This window comes from Pleurodeles waltl, chromosome 5 (genome assembly GCF_031143425.1).
Source record: "Pleurodeles waltl isolate 20211129_DDA chromosome 5, aPleWal1.hap1.20221129, whole genome shotgun sequence".
Lineage (NCBI taxonomy): Eukaryota > Metazoa > Chordata > Amphibia > Caudata > Salamandridae > Pleurodeles > Pleurodeles waltl.
In genome coordinates, this window is record NC_090444.1 from 821,711,366 (window position 1) to 821,725,692 (window position 14,327).

Below are 14,327 nucleotides of genomic sequence, written 5' to 3' on the forward strand. Positions count from 1 at the left end.
AGACATCTTTGAAAACTAAGTGATTATAAATGGAGCAGTGGAACTTGGTGTCAGGTAGGTCTTAATTTGTATCGGGATTGTCCGTGACTGGGTGAATATTAATGTTAGAACATCTGCTGAATATAAGCTTGGAATTATAAATGTTTTCCCCATTTCATTCCAGAAAGAGGTGAGTGATATGAAAGGCCACTACGGTTCCAGGATATGATAAGCTCAATTTCCAAGAGAAAATATGTGTGAAAACCAACCTGCACGTTCCCATGATTTAATTTGATGTCATCCCGTTCAGAGGTTATATTGCCCCATTCTTCTTTTCAGGTACTTCAGAGAAGAGTACATTCTTCACACATCTATTATAGTTTTCCCAATCTCTTTCTTGCATCCTTGTCACCAGCAAATGAACAATGTCACCTTTCAGGTTGTTGCAGCAAATCAAGATTTCCTTGTTCTTTAACAGAATTGTTCAACCGATCAGAAATAAGAGATAAAATCTAGAATGTACCCATGCTATGGCGGTTTATCATGTTAATGTCATGGGTGATTAATTTTGAATCAGATGATGATGTTAGCTAGCAAGGGTGTACAATGGAAGTACAACTATTGACCAAGTATATACCCCAATATTGCTGGACCTAAGAAAGTATAAAAGGGGGATGGTATAGAAGGGGAGCAATACTAAAATAACCATTAATTCATTTTTTCAGCAACAAAGCCAAGTCCAGTTACCCCTCCTAAACTGAATTAGTACACAGCATTAGTACATCAAACTGTGTTGCCCCTAGACTTTCTCTAGTAAGCTCGGTGTAAACCAACCAAACATTACTTGAACTCATGCTTGTAGAGGTGCAGATGGAGACATGCAGCGGGGACTAAGTATATGATTAACTTCTTGTGTGGAAAAAAACTGTCTGATGAGAGAAAGCTAAAATAAATCTAACCTTTCCCACTCGGAACACTGGCAGGCACCTAACCTACAGAGCAATCTGGTGCTTCTAGAACACAATAAACATAAGAAACCAAGGGCTTTATTTCTGATAAACCATGAATAGACACAACCTACGGAGCGAGGCAGTGAGTAACATCATCCATATGTCCACACGTGTTTCTCAAGAATATCTACCCGATATTTTTAACGTAGTTGTTAGGAATTGTACTAGGACGAAGAGTCAAGAAATAATGGAACTAAATCATCTTCTCTGTTGGCAAGAAACTTGTTGACAGCAATTGGTTCACTAAAAGTGTAGTACCTGCAATAATGTACAACTGACGGACCAATTGTTCCATTTAATGTACGGTGTAGTTACAGAACAGATCATGGTTTTGTCCAGACTGTAATGCAGATTGCAAGCTGTATGGAAAACATGACACTTTGCCCAAGTGTAAGCATTCTCAAGTTAATGCGCTTTCTGAAAAAATAGTGGAGACTTTTCAGGAAGGTATGGAAGAGCATGTGTTCTGAAAGTTACAAGATTGATTCTCAATCACCCAGTTTAGTACCAGTGATGGACTGCCTCAAACCTATCGACCTTTCAGAGTAGTGCTTGACACGTGGCTGACTGCCCCAGCTGCAGCACCTTTACACAGGCATGTTGCCTGAAATTTGCGCTTAGTTATGTAAGCGTTTCAAATGAGACAAACCCAACTTGTGACCGACTTATTGACTTTTAGAGAAAGATGAAACTGGGCATTCAGAGCCCCCTGCCTTGTATACGGAATGTAAAGTCGCAAACAAACAAGCATAGGAAAAAAGAAGTGCTTAACGGAAATACTGTGAGGCATTGGGAAAAGAAATGGCATGAATGTGTGCATCCGTCATGCAGGTGCCTGTGTGATGATATACGCGCACAGATGCCTGATGATGTATGTGTAAACATGCGTTGCCATGCATGCAAGCCCATATAGAATGTTTTTATTATTGTCATAAGATGGCGGGCACCACTTGGAGTGATATAAAAAAAAAAGGACAATTTACTTGTGCGAAAGTGCGGTTTTAAAATGGCACATCCTGGCACAAACTAGCTACTGCTGGGCTCCTGATTAAGTTGAAAAAAACATTTCCATTGGTGCAGAAGGTCTTTGAGGGGGGGGGGGGCGGAGCAAGGGAGTAGTGGATGGGGGAGTGGGTAGCAATGGATTTTGAGGTGGAAAGTGGAAAAAGAAAGTAAAAAAAAAAAAAAAAAAGTCCTGGTGGGGTAAAATGATGGATGTGCAGGAAGTGGGATGAGGAGATAGGATCATGAGGCGCATATGGATGGACATGTAAGGGGAAAGGAGCACATGAGGGAGAGAGCAGGAAAACTTTCATTCTCATCAAGAAAAAGAAAGAAGTAGTTCCCTGAAGAAAACAAGTCATCCAATCAAAAGTATGGAAAAGAAGCTATACTCCGGGGGGGAAGGAGAACCAAGACGAGCAAAGCACTAAATAAGTAAGCAAGCAAGATAATGAGAATATTAAGAAAGCCAACCAATGATAACCAGTAGGCCAGCTTTAAGTCCAAGGTCAGTTTCTGGTATGGTTACCAGGAGATCCTTCAACAACAGACTCTAGACAACACCTAAAAAGAAGAGTATCTTGAGTTGTTCGTGCATGCAATCGAGGCAGAAGAAATGGCCATTTCAGAAGGGAATGTTTTATTAGTACCTCCAATAACCTGCACCACTAAGTTCAACTATATGTGTAACTCCAAAGCCCCCACAGCACATGAATCTGTCTCTATGCATATGTTTGCCCAAGACCTGCAATGTGTCACGCCCACCCAGCTCTGTCTCTCTAGTTCCCACCTAAGAACATCTACGGAAGAGAAGCGCAAACATGCTGCACAAGAATGTGGAGTCTGTAATAGTGCTGACACAAAATATGGGGTAGAAGTCCCACATGAATAAAGCAAAGATGGAAGGAAAGTCAGGGTGGTGAGGCAGTCAGGATGCATGTCGACCCAGAGCTGAATGATCCTATGGGCTAAAGAGTAGCAAGAGAGCAGAGTTTTAATAAGAATAAGTGGTAAGAGGCAAAGTACTGGAAGCTGAGAGACAAAAAAAACTTAAAAACCAAGTAGAAATAGCAGTTGGGACAGTCAGATGAAGACTATTACCTGGTGGCAATAAGAATTGATAACAGAGAAAACTGAAGGATATTAGAGCTGAAAGACCTAACAATCCAGGGGCAGCAGTTCAGTAATAATTAAGGGGTAGTATCAGAACTGAATCACAGTTAAAATAAGCATTTGTAATGCAATCTGTCTGCATTTCCTCCAGGTAGACCGATTGGCATTGTAAATTCCAACCTGGACTTTTCTTGCCACATAAATTGAAAATGAAAAGTAAAACATTAGTTGACAAAAAAGCGATCCGTTTCAAAGCACCATGGCCGTCACGAGCGCAAAGGAGAGAGACAAAAGGAAAAAGAAGTTTGCTCACGGTCAAACATATCGGCAATCGTGCAATTATACATGTAACAGGGTGAGTCTGCAGGGCGGAAACAAAACCTCACCAAGGAGGGACAAACGTAAAGCATTTACCTATGATAACAAAGGATTTTTGAAAGGAAAGCCCAAAAACGAGAGAAAGTTATGGGCATGAGATGGGTGTGGTTAAAAGCCTGCCACACTTACAACAGGTCAAAGCACTCAACCTAAAAATGAAGAAAGACTTGAGCAGCAAGGTAAAGGGGACAGAAAAGGACAGACTGAGAAAGGAGCAGACAGAAGTGGACAGAGACACAGAAAGAGAAGGTTAATTATATGGAGGGTGGAAAAGAGCAACAAAAGATACACACTGGGAAAACAGGTTAGAGAAAAAAAGTAACTGTTTAAGCAGGGAGAAGGGATTAAGAAAGGCTGGAGGGGTGATCCAGAAGGGAAAGGGAAGGGAGAAATAGATGGAGAACTATTGGTAGCGCAAATTCAGTATGAGCGGAGAATGACAGAGCCAAGGGAGGCGGGTGAGAGAGGTGGGTAGGCTAAGAAAACAGAGTTGATTCAGTTTAGGGTCTCCAAAGCAGGTACTTCATCTACCTAGGATGTAAGAGCATGTTACAAGTGTCTGCTTGATACATAACATTTAGCACTTCTCCAAAATGTAAGTACAGTGGGAGAAGCCTGTCACATGCAGTGCATGAGAATCTGCCCACGTTACTAACAGCGCAATCTCTCCTTTTTGCCTACACTATGCACAAGGTAAAAACACCACTCTCTTATAAATGCCAATCAAAAGCACTCAGTTGGCACAGTGCACTATCTTCTCCTAGTCTGCCTGTCTGACTAAGACATGATGCAACCTGTGCACTGCCTCCTTCGGTCCACTATATATGCACATAACCTCTCTGTGCACTCAGTGCAGTGTCTCCTCCCTGTATGCCTGTCTCATTAAGCCCATGGTGTAACCTGTGCACTGCCTCCTTCGGTCAATTTTACCTGCCAATAATTACACAGTGCTCCACAGTGCAGTGTTTCCTCCCTGTGTGTCTGTCCACACTAAGCAATATGATGCAAGCTGTGCAGCCTATGTTGCTTTTCATTGTGCCTGCTCACATTAAGGACATGGTGCAAACAGTGCAGTGCCTCCTCTGCTTCTGCGTGTCTGCCTGTACTAAGCACACAATACAAGCAGTGAGGAGCTTGTGGTAAGTGCTTTTCCCCGCTCCGTGTCTTCCCAGTGTTTACAGTCTCTGTCTGGCTACACTAAGAACCATACAATAGTCCAGTCTCTCTGCCTGTGATGTGGCATCCCACACTAAACATACTGTACAAACAGTCAGTGTTTCTCCTCGTGCTGTCTTGCATCACTAACCATGAGACCGACAGAGCACTATTTATAACTTGCTTGACTACACTGAGCACATGAAAATGATGCAGTGCTTACCGTTTTAGCAGGCCAATCAAATGTGAATAACTTAATGAAACACAAAAAGCACCTTTACAGTCTGGCAACTCTAAAAAGGCACACAAAAGAAAAAATTCAAAGTAAAACAGTTGACGTAAGTGAGACGATTCAAAGTGCCACAGCCTCCATGAGCGTGTTCATGAAGGAGACAGCAAAGGAACAAGATGTTTGTTCGCAGTCAAACATATCGCTAAACACGCAACTATCCATGTAACAGGGTCGGTCTTAAGGGCGGTAACATAATAGCCCTAGGGAGGGACAAACGTAAACCATTTAAAACGATAACAAAGGATTTTTTAAAGGGAAGTGTAGTAACTTTGATTACTCTGTAGGTTTTTTGTTATACACTTTTATTTCTAAGGAACCTTGATCTACAATAGCAACCCCAGCTTCTACCTCCAACACCACCACAGCCGTTTTAGAATTCTCTCCCCCCACATTACATCATCACAAATGCATACAGCTCTGCCCCGTCAAGCATATCTCTACAGCAAGCTCATGAACGTGTGATAGTGATGGAGGTGAAATGGGCGCGGTTAAAAGCCCACATAGCTACCAAGACGCTGTAAAAGCAGCACTTGTGATCTGCTATGCTCAACCTAAAAAAGGGGGTTGCATTTCAACAGACTAACATATATAGAGCAGTTAATAACAGCTACAAGCAGAAGATTAAGAAAGGTCTTTATCAGGTATAGCAGGCAAAGAAATGGGCATACAGACTCTCTACCTGCAAGAAAGTTACAAAACAGTTTATATTTGAAGAGAAATGAGAAGACATACAGGACTTCTTGGAAATGGGCACACTTGATGGGCCTAAGACTCCAATGAGCTGTTTCTGTACACTACCAGATGCCTAGTGCCCACAATTCCAGGCTACAATGTATCCTTTCTAGGTGTGAGGCAATAAACAGGAAATCTGGCTGCAGGCACAGCACACAAAGCTTCACAAATACACCCACCCACACAAAGTCACCTCCACAATGGAGGTGGTTCAAGCAGTGGCATGGACCACACAAGACAACCAAGCCATGTACCGAGGATAACTGACACAATGAGAAGTGCACAGAGTACCCAACAGCATATTTATTGTTGTCCAAAAATTTAATTTTTGATTTTCTGAAACTAAGCACTCAAGAAATGCACAACAGTAACAAACCTTTTCTGTTTACATATCTGACAAACGAACCTCTATTATGTGTCACACTTTCCTCTTATTGGTCATATGATGCTATAGTGACTAGTACACTGTGTTGTTAAGTTTGGGCTCAAGACAACCATCAATCAAAGGTTGTTGAATTAAAATGCCAGGACTGGTTGAGGGTGTCATAGGGCCACGTGTAAGCTGTGCACATTTCAGTAGGTTCTTCTTGCCACCATTAGCATGGCAGGCCTGCCAGGCATTCCCAGAAGCTAGGGAGAACAAAATCGCCTGGGAGCAGGTTCCAGTGGCAGAGGGCTGGTATGTCTGGATTGTATTGTGGTGGATGGGTGCCGGCACGCCGCTACATTAGTTCATGACAGCTCCTCCAGCCAAAGCCACAACCAAACTTGCTGTGTCTGTGATGTACAAATGCCCTCCAAATGATTGGGACAGGGTGAGAGAATGTCAGCCTGGGAGAATGTTAGCCGATTGGTGGCATGTTGCAAGTTTGTTTAAGTCAAGAATTTGCACATCTAATTGACTGCTCTTTGTATAGGGGTGCAACCATGCAGATAACAATTTGTGTGCAAAATATCAATGCACCCCAATAGAAACATACTTCCACACAGAAATAGTATATTGCTTCCTTTTGGCAAGAGCTTATCTGTTCACCATACTATCACTCTCTAATACAGAAAAAAATATAAATGAATACTGTGGCACGTCAATAAATCTAAACAAGTAGCATCTTTCATTTTTAATTTAGAAACCATTTACTGGGAAGCCTACTTACATGCAATTCCTAACTCCACTCAAGTGCAGTCTTGTTAAAAAGTGTATACTAAATAGTCATATCAACTGAACACAAAATCTGAAAGAACCAATAAGAAAACTGATCAAACTTAATGTTATCTGGGCCTAGTCTTTGACCAAATTAAAAACCCATTTTACTAGATCCACAAACAAGGTCCTCTAGACATCCAACTGCACTACTGCAAAAGCTTAAGACACAACACCAACAAACTGTTAGAAAGAGGTACTAATCCACAATTCAAATAGACAAAGGCCATCCAGAAATACACACGACTTTTGCTGAACTAGACACCAAAAAAGAAAGAAACATAAGCAATGAATTCTACTGCTAGCTCACAAAGGCACACATTACCAGGCCTTGAAAATTCTACTTGCCCACTCGCTATGGCAAGTCATATTTTATCAGGTCGAGCTATTTTGTTTGCACCTATGCGCCCCTTCTGTCAAGCTGACAAAGAACTGGTGTTCTGTTCAGTAAGAAAGTGAAGGAGTAATAAAGATGCCTTCAAATCTTGTGATCTTGTCACATTAGATCTGTGTTCAGAAACAGAGGTCAAAAGTCAGTTTGTCTTACAAATAATGTTCCTTCTGATTGCAAAGTTCCAGGATTTAAGGTGAACCCTCTGACCTGCTGTACAAAGTGATATTTAAATGTTGTGTGTGCAAACATTTCAAAATACAATTCAGTAGTTGCGAAAGCCCATTTTTTGTACTTGTGATTGATGGAAAAGTATTTTAAAAGGATGAAAACAAATCACAACACTTTGCTTGGTGATTTGTAAATGATAAATGTTTTCTGAAAAGATTATTGTTAATACACTAGATAGTTTTATTAGTAAAGCTGCAAGTTAATGAAATCGTTTTTGGACATTTCTTGGAAATTTACTGTCTGTAAATGACAGTATGCTACCACATCATGCTTTAGTAATATATTTATAATAAGTGAGTGTTTAAACATAAACTGAGAAACACTTCTGCCCTGATGGCAATGCTATTAGTAAACTAAGAGGCAAGTCATGGATCATATGTCCCCTGCATGTGGGCTAGTTTCTTATTATACACGGAGCAAACATTTACTCTATTTAATCAAACAAAAGAGGTTATTTTGTACAGCAGAAATGCTAAGCTCACATATTTAAAGTTGCACTTGCATGTGAGAATGAAGAAAAAGGGGAGACTGTAAACTAAAATATTTGCCTAGGATCACACATTTTGAGATCCATTTACGGGTCAAGTACATTACAGTTAGGTAGAGTAGATTTTTCAAGTTACTCGACCTGCAGGTCTAGTAACATTTTTATAATTTTTCGAGGCCTGATTAGCCCCCTGCTGAATCATTCAGTTTTGGCTACGATGTTTCGGAAATCTGCCTATCGGGTTTCGATACCATTCAATAAAGCCCAAGGTGAAGAAGTCGACAATATAGGGAGCACGTTCATAGAAGATTTATTTGTAGAAGGTTACAGCAAAGGAGCTCACAACAATAAAACTTCAAAGCAGCTTTCAACTGTCCAGCAACAGTAAAACACTGAATGCTTGAACACTTAAACAACACTTACAAAGTTCCAGGCTTGAATCAATACAATACAGGTATCCACAAATAAAATAAACACCAACAGTGGCGGTACATACCATAGACATCCCCTTTGCTTATATACAGAGAACAAAGAAAAATATATACTGGGTAGTTACAGTTACGTCAGTGTTTCCATAGGAAATGCCTTTTTCCATAGATTTGTTTTGAACAGCACTCCTGCAAAAACTGGTAAAACTGAATTACGCCAAATTTGGCAGGAACTTAGATCTTGGTCCAGAACGCATGATTTTAGTAACTTGGTGTAAATCCGTTCAGTAGCTTTTGAGATATTGGGATGAAAAAATATTTACATATCTCCCTCAAACCCAATGCTAAAAAACAGAGCGTTCTGATTGGCCCAGATGTTTTTTTCCCCTGTGTGCCAATTTGCTCCCACTGGAGTGAGCACTCTGATTGGCTGCCTGCAACATGAAGAGTAATGTTGCAGGCAACCATTACAGGACTCAAAGACTTACGGCCTCATTACGAGACTGGCGGTCCTAGGACTGTTAGCTTTGTTGGTGGCAGTTGGACCGCCGCACTCCGAGCGGTCCAACCGCCAAATTATGACCTTAGCAGGCAGACCCAGCTAAAGACCGCCGTCCCCAACAGGAACACCCTTCTTGACGTGGTGACGGCGGTCGGGGTTCTACTCAGCCAGGGCGGCACTTAACCCTACTTTCCGCTATTCTTTTCATGGCAGGGACCCCACCATAAAAAAGGCTGGCGAAAAGCCAGTGCTGGGATCCACAGGGGGGCCCCTGCAATGCCCATTCCGATCGTGCTGGTCGGTCAGCTCCCTCTGTGCTATGGTATTAGACTCCGCTCCCTTAAGGAAGCCGAGTCCTATATCGTAGCACTGTTCCGGCTGGACTGACTGGCAGAACAAGTACTACAAAGTTCCCACCAGTCAGTCTGGCAGGAACATTGTAATACGCTCAGGGGGGACGTCACCGCTATGATGTGAGTTTGGCAGTCCCACGGTGGGATTGTGAAACTCATAATGAGGCCCTTAATCCCCTGTTCTGAGTTTAATTAAAACCTCCCAGGCCAAAATATTTATATATAAAAAAAAAAACTGAACAATGAAATGGCAGCTGGGGGCAGCAGTGAGAAAAACAAAAAAATGGGCACGGGGCGAGTGACCCAGTTCCCTAGGCATATTAGGGCCTCATGAACCCGTCCTCCCGGGCCACATCTTTAAAATAAATGAATACATTTAAATAGTAAATAAAAAGAGGGGGTGCACCTCCCACCTGAGCTTGTAAAAGCCCCGGGGACCCATACCTGGGGCAGGAATACTTACTCAGAGGAGTGGGCTTTAGCCCCCTTCCCAGGCCACCAATGGATCCAGAGGACCTCATACTCAGGGCCAACATGTACGTACAGAGGAGGGGACATGCTGCTGCCCGTTTCCAAACCTTAAATACCACAGGGACCTCATCACCCATGGCTGGCTTATACACTGTGTCCCAGGGAGTCCACCGCCCGGTACACAGTAGTTTCCCTGTCTACAGGAGTATGGGCAGGGAATACAAGTGTGCTCTCACCCGGCGGGAGCTTTGAAAATACACCTGCCAGGTGGGAGTAGACATTTGTTACCCTGTCCGTGCTCCTGCAAGCAGGGAAACTGAGATTGCTCCCGCTCGTCTGAAGCAACCACATATGGCTGCTCCTGCTGGGTGAGAGCAATTCCGGCTCCTGCAGCTTCCCTCTAAATATATGTTTTGGCCCCATGGGATGGGGTTTTGGGGCACCAAGAGGACTGTGGGGGACGCATACCACCTCCCCCCTCCAAAAAACTTAAGACCCAGGGGGATGGGGTCCTGAGACGGTATAGGTTTAGGAAAGAGGGGTGCAAGGCTCCGATCCCCTTAAAACAATAGAAGAGCCCCGATGGTGGTCCCCCAGGGGTCGTAAAGGCTCAGGGAAGGGGGCTGTCTGCCCTCTTCCCCATAATACATAAAATTACTGCCTTAGGCTGTGCAATTGGCTGCAGGCCATGCCCTGAGGACAATACCATGTTGTGCACAGTCAGAGGCCGTGGATGGTGCAGGGTTGTACCCATGGCTTGGGCACAGGCCAGGCCCTGCGGCCAACCCCAAGCCATGTATAGCCGAATACTGTGCGTGGCACTGCATGGAAAGGGTTGGTTTCATGTTTGGTTATAAAACATTACTTTAAACCCCAGAAATTCACAGAAAAAAGTAAAGGTCAAGATGACGTTATAGTTAGGTCAAAGTTTCAGTTACAACGTAACGTTTTAAACTGAATAAAACAAAGAAATATACCAGTTATAGTTATCTCTAGTGTCCTAAGACAAAGTCAGTAGTTCAGCCTTACTTAAAATGACCGCCTTATAATCAGTCGTGCGTGCCCACTGGAACTTGGCCACCAATCCCTGTGCCAAACACCCCCGCTGCACATGGCTTGTGCTCAATAAGGGGTTGGGCGTAGGGCCTGACCTGCAGCCAACACCATGCCACACATGGCCGAAGGTTGTGCATGGCATTGGCTGCTTGCAGGGGTTTGGATCCAGAGCCTAGTCGTAGGCCATGCACTGCTAATTACCTCACATACTGCATCACTCATGACATGTTCTATGACATCATTGATAACATCGCTGCATCATCTGAAATGACATCATTCATGATAACACTGGATTGTGTACGTAATTTAATAGTTACTTTAGGGCACGAGTTATAGCTACCTGAGATAACTATAACTGGAAAATTTCAATTGTATTGTTTGTTTAAAATTGTATGTTTTAACTGACATTTTCACCTAAATATAAAAACCCCTTTAACCTTTATTTTTTTCAGTGAATTTCTATGTTTTTTTTTAATGAAAGTAACACATTAGCACCATGTGTAACTATAGCATTATCTTAACCTTTTTTCAGTGAATTTATAAGAAAACAAATAGACAACTTCAAAACCCTCAAAGCAAAAGGAGATGCTAACAAGAAAGCATTTCAATAATGAGCGAACTTACTCAGCAACATGATTAGACTTTGACCACAAGAAACATTTCTCTCAGGCTCGTTATGGTCTCCTTTTCGTTACTGTTCAGGACTTGTAGTGGATGGACAATTCAGAAGAAGACAAAGACTCAAAAGACGTATACGAATTGGACCATGCCTGATCTTCCGAACTGGGTTCAACAATTACACTCACTACTCCTGGGATGGATCCAGTGTCATATGGATTCCAATCCAGATAGTTTTCCATCCAAAAAAAAGTGGTACAACATCAGAAATCACGGCAATAGAACATGACAGACTGTAACTTCATAAGCTGGCCCCTACAAATGTAGTTGACAATTTTTAAGACTTTTAAAATTGCTCAGGTTATTTAAGTGAACCACTCACCTTGGCCGCAAAAAGACAACTGATACGGATTGGGTTTGGCTGTAACCTTATTAAGGCATATCACTACGGTCATCTAAGTGGCAGGATGCTCCAGTTGTGCTGCCTGTGAGGAATGGCCCAGGAGCTCACATCTGAAGGAACTTGAGGGTCCAAAGGACATACTGGCTACGCCCGATTCTTGGTCAGCAAGGTATACAGAGCTTCTCCAAGTCAATAGAGACCTGCTTGAAGGGTGTTTTGTGGCAATTGACATTAAGATTTTTTAAATTCTTGACATGTGACACAGTTGTATTGAATAACACCAATATTCCGGACGATGTCACCTATGCGCCACTGAATGTACCATTTCTGTGGCTCATGCTGACAGCATAAGATAGGTGCATAGCTCCTGTTCACTAGAGCTTGTTATGAACTCACTATTGCACTTTCGGTAAGTTGGTGATCCCCGGGAAAGGTTCCATGCTTATTTTGCGAGTTATAGCACTTCTATATTATTTTAACCTGCACCACCTAGACTGTGTAAGGATTAGTCCTATCTGCAATTTTAAGCACCAGACGTCCAATGGAAAATCTCTAAGAATTTGCCAAACTCTGTCTTGCCTGAAAACATTAATGATTAGGATGCATTTTATAAATGATTTTTAGGAGCACTTGATACTTTCGTAAGGCACCATACAGATATATTGATTTCGTAATATTGTCATCTCTAATTTCTTTTACTATCTAGTGCAGAATATCTCTGCATGCTTTTAATCTTTTAGTCCAAGTTATAACTTAATGAATTTGATAGGGCTCAGTCCTCTCAAATAAATCACCAAAGTTACCAAGAGCACTTTTATGGAAGATGTAATGATCTTAATCAATCACACAATAAACTGTCTCCATCTATCTATTATCTAGCCAAATGGGTATAATTCCCATGGAAAATATTCTCAGGGCTGAATATTAAGGATAGTCCATGGAACTCTTGCAATGTCCATAACACTGTATTTGTCCTATGAATAGGCAACCAGATCTAGAGGTCATTATTGATAATCCTGGTCTTTCAAAGAATGAGTACAGAATGAGTACAGGGGCTATCAAACATGTGAAAAAGCAGAGGTATCTTATATCCAAAATCCTTCTCTCATTATTTGTCCTTTTAATCTTATATCCTTTTCACAATTGTATTTATGTTTTTTTGTAGATCATTTTGCCTGTGCATGAAAAGTATTTTTTGGTCCAAAATATGTACTATAGCAAATTTCTAAAGGAGCAGCGTTTTTATCCTCATGAATTCCATTGATTCACAAAGTTGTTTGCATATCAGAGTTCCACTTAACTGAATAAATAAAAACAAGAAGGGCAAAATGTCTTTCCTGTCATTGGAGTATGGTGGACTTCTACCTTCACAACCAGGATTCACTTGCAAAGAATTCTGCCATGCTTGCAGTTGGGGGTGGAGGTGAGGACATGCCTGGGTACACTAAGAAAAGCTGGTAAAAACTTGAAAACCTCACCAATTATGAATATTTACCAAATGTTGGCAGGTAGTTTCCAGGCATAAAGAAAAACCTTTTCCCAGCAGAGAATCAAATACAAATGCACTACAAGTGAGCGTTAGTGGCACAAAGAAGTTGGGAGAAATGTACACTTGATGCATTAATGTATTGGTAAATAGTTAGAATGAAAGCTGTTTATAGATTCTGCTGCTGTTGTAGATTTCCAGAAGTATTTCACAAAGGCTTTATGACTAACTAAAATGTTTTAAATTTAATCTAAATATAGGAGAAGCCCCAACAGAGGAAATCTCCACTTTTTTCTACGGATTTGTATGCGTAATGTGAGTTCACAGTGGAACTTAATGTATTTTACTGGAATTTATATTAGCACAAACTGGATGTACATAATCAATTTTATTTTTTATAATTTTCAGGTTTTCCTTTTACACTAGAAATGTTTTTTAAAAAGTCTTTGTGGCAATTTTCACAACTTTTTTTGTAGCTTTAGACTGGACAATCTGCTGGTAGAACTAGGTTCAATCGTTAATTGCATAGAAAGTGTGTGTCAAGTGTAATCATCAGACACTTCATCTTGGTAACTTCAAGTGATCAACAGTATTTCCAATCTTTATTTGTCATAATAAAAGTAAAAGTGAAAAAACTAAGATTGCAAAGGACAGTTAAAAACAGTTGTTATCGGGTGTATTATCTCAATGTCTGTCAGACTACAACAAAAGACAAGTGTTCTGATGACGAAGAGCAGCAAGATCCCCCCAAAATACTTGTTAGAAATGGGGTTTCTATGTGGCAGTGGTTTACCCCCCTACGATAACCCCTTCTGAACCCCTTGGTAGCTTGGCTCAAGCAGTTAGGGTTATCTCGGAGGCAATGTGTAAAGTATTTGTGTACACACACACACATACACACACAGTAACAGTGAAAACACCACAAAAATACTCCACACCAGTTTAGGAAAATTACCAATATTTATCTGACTAAAACAAGACAAAACCGACAGAAATCCAAAACACACAAACAAAGATAAGAATTTTCAAAGATGAAATC

The 14,327-nt window shown here is 41.4% G+C and overlaps 1 protein-coding gene across 2 annotated transcripts in view; it reads right to left on the minus strand.

Moving 5' to 3' along the window:
* The window catches only part of LOC138296064 (E3 ubiquitin-protein ligase RNF146-like), a 50,170-nt gene that overhangs the window by 12,612 nt on the left and 23,231 nt on the right, over positions 1-14,327 (minus strand). The window contains exon 1 of one of the 2 annotated variants that reach the window (XM_069234841.1): positions 249-386. The exons of the other annotated variant lie outside the window; for it this stretch is intronic. Within the exon in view, the coding sequence (XP_069090942.1) occupies positions 249-262 (14 nt within the window). The 5' untranslated portion in view covers positions 263-386. Of the gene's footprint in view, positions 1-248; positions 387-14,327 lie in introns of those variants that run through there. 2 annotated transcript variants of the gene reach the window in all.